The 7,504-nt window shown below is 45.5% G+C and overlaps 3 protein-coding genes across 3 annotated transcripts; all 3 read left to right on the top strand.

Moving 5' to 3' along the window:
* The first annotated feature begins 856 nt into the window (after window positions 1–856).
* hspb9 (heat shock protein, alpha-crystallin-related, 9) lies at window positions 857–2,053 on the top strand. Its single transcript, XM_061846475.1, has 4 exons — window positions 857–898; window positions 1,065–1,261; window positions 1,522–1,864; window positions 1,931–2,053. The coding sequence occupies exons 1-4, from the start codon at window positions 857–859 to the stop codon at window positions 2,051–2,053; spliced, it is 705 nt and encodes a 234-aa protein (XP_061702459.1).
* A 2,050-nt stretch (window positions 2,054–4,103) lies between these two features.
* Window positions 4,104–5,128, top strand: LOC133514354 (hemoglobin subunit alpha-1-like). Its single transcript, XM_061845984.1, has 3 exons — window positions 4,104–4,262; window positions 4,364–4,571; window positions 4,919–5,128. Exons 1-3 carry the CDS (start codon window positions 4,168–4,170, stop codon window positions 5,045–5,047), a joined length of 432 nt encoding a protein of 143 aa, XP_061701968.1. The 5' UTR covers window positions 4,104–4,167; the 3' UTR covers window positions 5,048–5,128.
* Window positions 5,129–5,178: 50 nt separating this feature from the next.
* On the top strand, window positions 5,179–7,082 carry LOC133514353 (hemoglobin embryonic subunit alpha-like). The gene is made up of 4 exons (XM_061845983.1): window positions 5,179–5,696; window positions 5,770–5,877; window positions 5,956–6,163; window positions 6,862–7,082. Exons 1-4 carry the CDS (start codon window positions 5,617–5,619, stop codon window positions 6,988–6,990), a joined length of 525 nt encoding a protein of 174 aa, XP_061701967.1. The 5' UTR covers window positions 5,179–5,616; the 3' UTR covers window positions 6,991–7,082.
* The last annotated feature ends 422 nt before the right edge of the window (window positions 7,083–7,504 follow it).

Here is a 7,504-nt window from a genome sequence, read left to right as displayed (position 1 = left end):
AGTGTTTCTGGTTTTTAGGAATAGAAAGAAGCTAAATGTTTCGCTTTGAAAAAAATATTGAAAAAGCAAAAAATGTTCATCTTATCATCATAATGTAAATCTTGCAGACAGTGCCAATCCATTCTTTTATAGTTGCGGATTCTGCTTTGGACCGTTTTCATGTGTAGGACTTCCTACTTGTTGCCAAATGTATATGAATCATTACGTCATCATTAACATTCTACTTCTGATGTAGTGAATAGACAAAATACATAAACACATTCCTTTAACGTTTTTTTAAGTCTTGGGTGGGTGGAATATATCCCATTGAGTTCCTCGCGGGGGGGGGGTTCCAGGCCGGGACAACGAGGCACTCCAAAGTGGTGACGCAAGTGCGAAGCCCCGGTCTCCACACTGGCTCAATAGCTGGAAAATTAAAATGCTGGGAAACAGTTTAACACTATATCTCTACAACTGAGTACTAAATACTTTTCAGTTTTATCAAGTCTTTTCTGGAGGTATCTATCTTCCCAAAAAAAAAGTCTCTCAATTCACGGTACAGGTTCACTATAATTGGAAACAGCTCGATTCCAACAGATAGATCACTTGTAACATTCCTAGGAAATGACAATGTCCCATCACTGATGGCTATTATTAGATCAGGCGTGGAGGCGATTCATGTGGTCGACGGCGCTGTTTTGGTGACATTTTTTTTTTTTTTTATCAGTGTAAGGATCTTTGTCCGCCGAGGTCTACTAACCTGGCAACACCAAACGGTGCCTTGACACCATTCATCCCTGAGTCCTCAGGTACAGTTTTTCGGTCTCGGAATGTTGCGACGGCACCGGCGGTGACTCACTCGCGAAACACAAACAAGATGTCGCCGCGGGCCTTCCTGAGCAGTCTGACGACTCCCAGGGTATCCCTTCCATGGGAACAGCCCTGAGCTCATGTTCTGGAAATAGCGGCGAGGGAAGGTGGGAGGGGTCCTCATAGAGGAGGTATATTGGCTGAGAGGCGACCGCACGAGCCAGAAGAACAAGCCCAAGTAGACGTGCGTCCAAGTTCGGTTTCCCGTCCACAAGGTCAGCCTGATGTCCCGACACGCGGCGCTGAGCAGCCTCTTTGGCGACGACCCCTTCTTCACCCAGGGGGGGCTCCTGTGGCCCCTTTCCTCGCTTCGCCAGGACCTCCTCAAGCGCAAGGCGGAGCTGGCCGACACTTTCTTCAAGGACGGACCTCGACTCTTGAACTCACCTCTCATGGGCTCCGCTTTCCTCAGGTACGTGGTGGACGGACAGACGTAGACGTCAATAGGATGGGCGGACTAAAAGATGATTGATGAATAAATTGGATGGGATGGGGAGAGGAATGTCTGGGTGGATAGACAGATGATGGACTGATAGAAAAAAGGATAGATAGATGAATGGATTGGTCTGATTTATATGCCTACACGTCTGATCTAGACAGATTGTGATGTACCAGACAAGAACAGAACCAGCTAAGTGAAGTTACTTTGAATTTCTTGTCAATGGTCATCAGAATGAACGACCAAGAAGACGCCGAAGAAGAGGAGACGCAGCGGGAGGTCCAGAGGGCCTCGGCGCACGACGACCTCTTGGTGACCCTGGACGCCCGCGGCTACGCCCCTGGCGACATCAGTGTCAAACTGGACGGACGCAACCTGCTGGTGATGGCCACCAAGCAGGCGGGCGCCCAGGAAGCTCACTCCTGCTCCTCGGCGTCCTCCCGAGCCTCCTTCGCCTCCTCAGCTGCCTCCCGCGTTGGCTTCGAGCAGAAGATCCACCTGTCGCCACACCTGGACCTGTCCGGTCTGTCCTGCTCCCTGATGGAGGACGGACAGCTGCGTATCCACGCCCCGGTCGCTAGACGGCCAATCACGGAGGACCGCAAAGAGCCACTGGAGGCCCCCAAAGAGCCAATCACGGAGGAGGCCCCCAAAGAGCCACTGGAGGCCCCCAAGGAGCCAATGACGGAGGAGCGAGAGGAGGCCCCTCCTCTTTTCAGGACTTCCCTGGAATTCCCTGTCACTAAGGAGCAGATTGAGGCCTAGCACACAAATACACACACACACAGCCTTAAGTCAATGAAAGACCGAAAACTCCACTCTAAAAACGTCATTAGAGTTGCACTACGTTTCTTTTGCATGTCTTGTATTACGGTACTTTTCTTACATCCAAGTCCTGAAAAGACTTCATGTAAGATTTAGAGACATTTTTGTATTCATTGACAAAGTGTTGTCCCACCCCGCCCCCTCCCCGCCTTTTTTTTTTTATGTACAGCACAAAAGTGTCCACTAGAGGGTAGTATAGTTTAAGAAATTTGAAGTCAACCGGCCACTAGGGTAAAGTCAACAGGGAGTGGCTCAGCTCGTCCAACCATAGCAAAAGTGCATTTCCATCCATCCATTTTCATCACAGTTTCTCAAACTGGAGTCAAGGCACCCTTGGCGATCCTGGAGCTTTTTGATTTTCTTACATTTTTTTAAAAAGTGCATACCCGTATATGGGGACCAGCACACTCATAAAACAGGTCGAATCGAAAGCTCTTATATGAGTGTGACGTATCACATAAATGTAACATATCCTTATTATTGCGAGGATAAAACTGTTACTTTCAAGAATAAAACATTAAATATTCTGAGTAATAAAACTTAAGGTAGAGGTGGGACTGCATCAGGGATCCGCTCTGAGCCCCTTCCTGTTTGCGGTAGTAATGGATAGGCTGATTGATGAGGTTAGACTGGATTCCTCCTTGGTCCATTATGTTCGCAGATGATATTGTGATATGCAGTGACAGCAGGGAGCAGGCGGAGGAACAATTTGAAAGATGGAGGCACGCGCTGGAAAGGAGAGGAATGAAGATCAGCCAAAGTAAAACAGAATGTATGTAAATGTTTTGGAGACAAGGTTCGAGAGAGCAGACTCCGATGGTTTAGACATGTCGGGAGGCGAGAGAGTGATTATATTAGTAGGAGGAGGCACCAGATGGGCTTAGACGGACGCTGTGGTGACCCCTAATCGGGACAAGCCGAAAGGCAAAGAACAAGAAAACTGTATTTTTTAAAAAAATGGGCAAGGTAACTTATGACCCCCGCCACCTTGTCAAAGTCTTTTTCTTGGAGCAATGCAATTTTATTCAATTTTATGAAGATTACTTTGAGTTTTAGTTACATGATGGCTTCATTTCTCAAAGCTTTGCAAAGTTTTGTTTGCGTTTTAACGTTTATTTCGGGGTACACGTGGTGATTGTGTTAAACAGAGCGTGACGTTATTCATTTTCCCAATGAATAAAGTTTACATTCATTCTTAATAAATACAAATATTGGAATCAATTATTGTTGTTTTTGCCAGTGCGCGAAGAAGTGCGTTTGCTGCCTCGAGAGGAGAGTTAAATTCTTATCAGATTTACGTTTTTTTTTTTTTTTTAAAGTCTCGTGCGTGTAAGCTGATAAGACATTGCGGCGCGCCTCCCAAGTGTTTGTGTACTCGACCCGCTGCGTTGACGTTCTAGGTCGAAACTCAGAATTGTGAGGCAAACATCCTAATTGCCCGGCTGCTGTGATGCCGAACCGTTTTTTAAAATAATTTATTGAGACGAAAAAAATAGTGGGTTGTATATTGCACCTTAAATCCTATTTTGACATTTGAGAGCAAAATATTTCCTTCACCCTGAAATTTAATAACCCGAAGCAATAGTTGTCAATTTTATTTTTCATTTATTTATTTATCTATTTTTTGCAGTGCCCTCCTTTTTTGGAGATGAAATTTCAACCAACAAAAATATGAACAACAATTGGGTGTTAACTTAATAATAAAAATTGTTTTCCCTTTCCCTTCCAACATTTTTCACTTTTTTTTTTATATATTAAGGATATTTAAAATAAAAAACCTTAATCCATCAGGGAAAAAAAATATGAGGACAATTTTTTGGCCAGGTACAAATTGACATATATTTATGCTTAGTCTTGGTATGACTTTTTTTTTTTTTTTTTAATTTTGCTGATTTGGTGGGAGTGGACTGCATCGCCTTCAGGCGGCACCGTTTGGATGCCATCCAGCAGGCACGCATCATATCTGAGATGTGCCCATGCGCACGTGCCACACGATATATAAAGGGTCGATTTCGCCCAAGTAGCAGCACTGAACCCTCAGGCTAACCATCAAGATGAGTCTCACCGACAAGGACAAGGACACAGTCAAGACCTTCTGGAAGCTAGCTTCCGGAAAGGCCGACATTATCGGGAGCGAAGCTCTGACCAGGTAAAATACGAGAACGGCAAAGACGAGGCACGCGTCACTTGACTCTTCCTTGACGAAGTCTTTGTTTTTTGGGTTTGTTTTTTTTTTTTTTGCATTGGCAGGATGATCTTCGTGTACCCCCAGACCAAGACCTACTTCGCCCACTGGAAGGACTTGAGCCTCGGTTCGGCTCCGGTCAAGAAGCACGGCAAGGTGATCATGGGCGGCGTCAACGAAGCCATCGGCAAAATCGACAACCTGACCGCGGGTCTGCTGAGCCTCAGCGAGCTGCACGCCTTCACCTTGAGGGTGGACCCCGCCAACTTCAAGGTGAACGCTCTGTCTGTGCACACCATTAAGCCGGCGTTAGCGCGACACCGCCCCTCGACCGAAGGAAATATGTATCCTAAAACAAGAATTGAGGAATAAAACGCCTTTTCGTGACTGTGTTGATAGTCACAGTTCACGGTTCTGAAAAATACTTCAGAACCACAAACAGTTTCAGATGGGTACTCCAAGAATGACTGAAGCTTAGAAGTGCCTTTTCGATGTACAAAGAAAATAACCCAGATTGAAGATCTCAGCCTTGTTTCTTCTTTCCGGAGCTTATATTCAAGAAATTGAAACGTGAACAAATGAACAACGCAACTAAAAACGTATTTTCATCCCCGACCCAGATTCTGTCCCACTGCATCCTCGTGGTGATGGCCATGCTGTTCCCGAAGGACTTCACCCCGGAGGTCCACGTGAGCATGGACAAGTTCCTGGCCGCCCTGACCCTCGCCATCAGCGAGAAGTACAGATAAACGACATCAAGCGTGCCCACACAATTCGATTCCTTTCTCTCACTCCGTGTTGGGCTCACCTTCAATAAATGATCAAATGCATTGATGAACGTCTCATGTTTTTGTTTTTTTTTTTTTTAGATTTGCATGATTGTGTTAGCTGGTGGACCTTCTGTAGCAAAGAGTGAAAAAAATAGATAACTTTTGATCGACAATGTCCTTCAGTTTCGAGCGGAGCGTGTTTTACAAGACAATATGAAGACAATATTGTATTTCCATCCGTGTTACAAAATGTTTCACTTGAATTGCCGCAGTGCACGATGGGACGGATTGACCATCGGTCGTTCACGATCTTCAAAAGTTGATTCTGAGATACAATTTGAGCGCGATACGTACTGCAGGAGATACAACACATTGCGACAGCACGACAAAATGGCAAACCCGCGATATCGAGGATACGTAACGCACTTGTGATTTCAACGCTCTCGTGTTATTTTCGGCGTCTCGCATTAGCGGAGCTGCAACGTTGGAATCATAGTCACATCACGGATGTACAAAGTGGCTTTCAAGAGCCACGCTGACGCTTCAGGATGGTGGGAGTGTGCTGTATCTTCTGCGGGCCGCATCATTTGGGTCCCATCCAACGACGGTGGCACACATCGTATCAGGGGTGTGCCTCGGTGTCATTGCTCCACTGTATAAAAAGGCTTCATTTTGACTGCTTTGAGGCATTTGGTTCTCAGCCGAAGCATCGAGATGAGTCTCTCCAGCAAGGACAAGGACACAGTCAAGACCTTCTGGTCTCTGGCGTCCAAAAGGGCAGACCTCATCGGAAGCGAAGCTCTGACCAGGTAAACACGAGTACGGCAAAAACGAGGCGCTCTTCGCTTGACTCTTCCTTGACGACAGGTTTGTTTTTGCCCTGGCAGGATGATCTTCGTGTACCCCCAGACCAAGACCTACTTCGCCCACTGGAAGGACTTGAGCCTCGGTTCGGCTCCGGTCAAGAAGCACGGCAAGGTGATCATGGGCGGCGTCAACGAAGCCATCGGCAAAATCGACAACCTGACCGCGGGTCTGCTGAGCCTCAGCGAGCTGCACGCCTTCACCTTGAGGGTGGACCCCGCCAACTTCAAGGTGGGCCCACTCTTCACTCTTGTTGCTTTCGTTAGCCATACCAACTCTGACTGATGGGTTGCCACGTTTGCACGTACCGTACTACGCAAAAAGCGTTTTTTTCCCTGGGACAAAAAAAGTTGCACTCTCTTGTCAACGACAACAAAAATGTTTCCATCAAGGCTCACAAATAAATAGTCAAATTGAGTCTTTTTAGCAGGTCTCAATTCCTAAAATTGGAGACCGAATTCTGACAAAAATCAAGTCAAGAGACTCAAGACTCAGATTTATATATATTTGATATAATATTATATTCATATTTATTTGTTTGTTTGTTTATGTATTTATTATACTGTCCCAATCATTTGTATTATATACCATATTACTGCAGGATTTGTCATTACAATATATTGAAGATGGCCATATCTCTACTAATATAGAAATACAAATAAATTTGGGTGTGCGTATATGTGTATATATATATGCGTATATACACACACCTACATAAAATTAATTAATTAGTTTTGATTGATTGATTGATTACAAATTACATTTGTGTTGTGGCTAAAAGCAACATTTACTGGAAAACTATTAAAATATTTTGGGGGATATGACCACACAAGAATGTTTGTAATCCTGTATTTTTATGACACTTGCAGTTACTAAACTAATTAGGACGAGACATTTGACATAATCCGTTGAGTATTTTCCACACCCAGATCCTGGCCCACTGCATCCTGGTGGTGATGGCCATCCTGTTCCCCAAGGAGTTCACCCCAGAGGTCCACGTGAGCATGGACAAGTTCTTGGCCGCCCTGACCCTGGCCATTAGTGACAAGTACAGATGAACGGCGAGAATCCCACCAAAGGCGCAACCATGGCGACAGAATGGCATTCAACTACCTCAATCTCTGTCAGGCTCAAAATGCAATAAATGATCAAAAGCTATTTGTTTTGTGTCTTTTCTCAAATTATTTAGGGTATCTTTCGGCCTGCTGCAAGGGAATGGGAAGTCTGGGGGTCCCTGCAAAGGCTAGATGGATGGATGGATGGATGGATGGATGGATGGTGGATGGATGGATGGATGGATGGATGGATGGATGGATGGATGGATGGATGGATGGATGGAGGATGGATGGATGGAGGTGGCGAGGTGGACATTGGAGTACACCACCATTGAGCAACCAACAATACAGAAATAGATCATTCCTCTCTAGAAAGTAACGACGCTGGATTTAGTTGATCCATCCATCCATTTTCTTCGCAGCTTATCGTCACTAGCATTGCGGGGGTGCTGGAGCCTATTATCCCAGGCCGGGTACACCCTGAGCTGGTTGCCAGCCAATCGCGGTGGATTTAGTT

The sequence above is a fragment of the Syngnathoides biaculeatus genome, chromosome 16 (assembly GCF_019802595.1).
Source record: "Syngnathoides biaculeatus isolate LvHL_M chromosome 16, ASM1980259v1, whole genome shotgun sequence".
NCBI lineage: Eukaryota > Metazoa > Chordata > Actinopteri > Syngnathiformes > Syngnathidae > Syngnathoides > Syngnathoides biaculeatus.
This window is presented reverse-complemented; position numbering and strand designations above follow the sequence as displayed.

What these genes read in the sequence shown, in the direction of transcription:
- hspb9 (XM_061846475.1), top strand. Translation starts at nt 857, where the DNA reads ATGTCGCCGCGGGCCTTCCTGAGCAGTCTGACGACTCCCAGG. An exon ending in GCAGTCTGACGACTCCCAGG is followed by an intron (nt 899 to 1,064) that starts GTATCCCTTCCA and finishes CCCGTCCACAAG; the next exon opens with GTCAGCCTGATGTCCCGACA. An exon ending in TGCGTATCCACGCCCCGGTC is followed by an intron (nt 1,865 to 1,930) that starts GCTAGACGGCCA and finishes CCAATCACGGAG; the next exon opens with GAGGCCCCCAAAGAGCCACT.
- LOC133514354 (XM_061845984.1), top strand. Translation starts at nt 4,168, where the DNA reads ATGAGTCTCACCGACAAGGACAAGGACACAGTCAAGACCTTCTGGAAG. An exon ending in GGGAGCGAAGCTCTGACCAG is followed by an intron (nt 4,263 to 4,363) that starts GTAAAATACGAG and finishes TTGCATTGGCAG; the next exon opens with GATGATCTTCGTGTACCCCC. An exon ending in TGGACCCCGCCAACTTCAAG is followed by an intron (nt 4,572 to 4,918) that starts GTGAACGCTCTG and finishes TCCCCGACCCAG; the next exon opens with ATTCTGTCCCACTGCATCCT.
- LOC133514353 (XM_061845983.1), top strand. Translation starts at nt 5,617, where the DNA reads ATGGTGGGAGTGTGCTGTATCTTCTGCGGGCCGCATCATTTGGGTCCC. An exon ending in TGGCACACATCGTATCAGGG is followed by an intron (nt 5,697 to 5,769) that starts GTGTGCCTCGGT and finishes TTTGGTTCTCAG; the next exon opens with CCGAAGCATCGAGATGAGTC. An exon ending in TGGACCCCGCCAACTTCAAG is followed by an intron (nt 6,164 to 6,861) that starts GTGGGCCCACTC and finishes TTCCACACCCAG; the next exon opens with ATCCTGGCCCACTGCATCCT.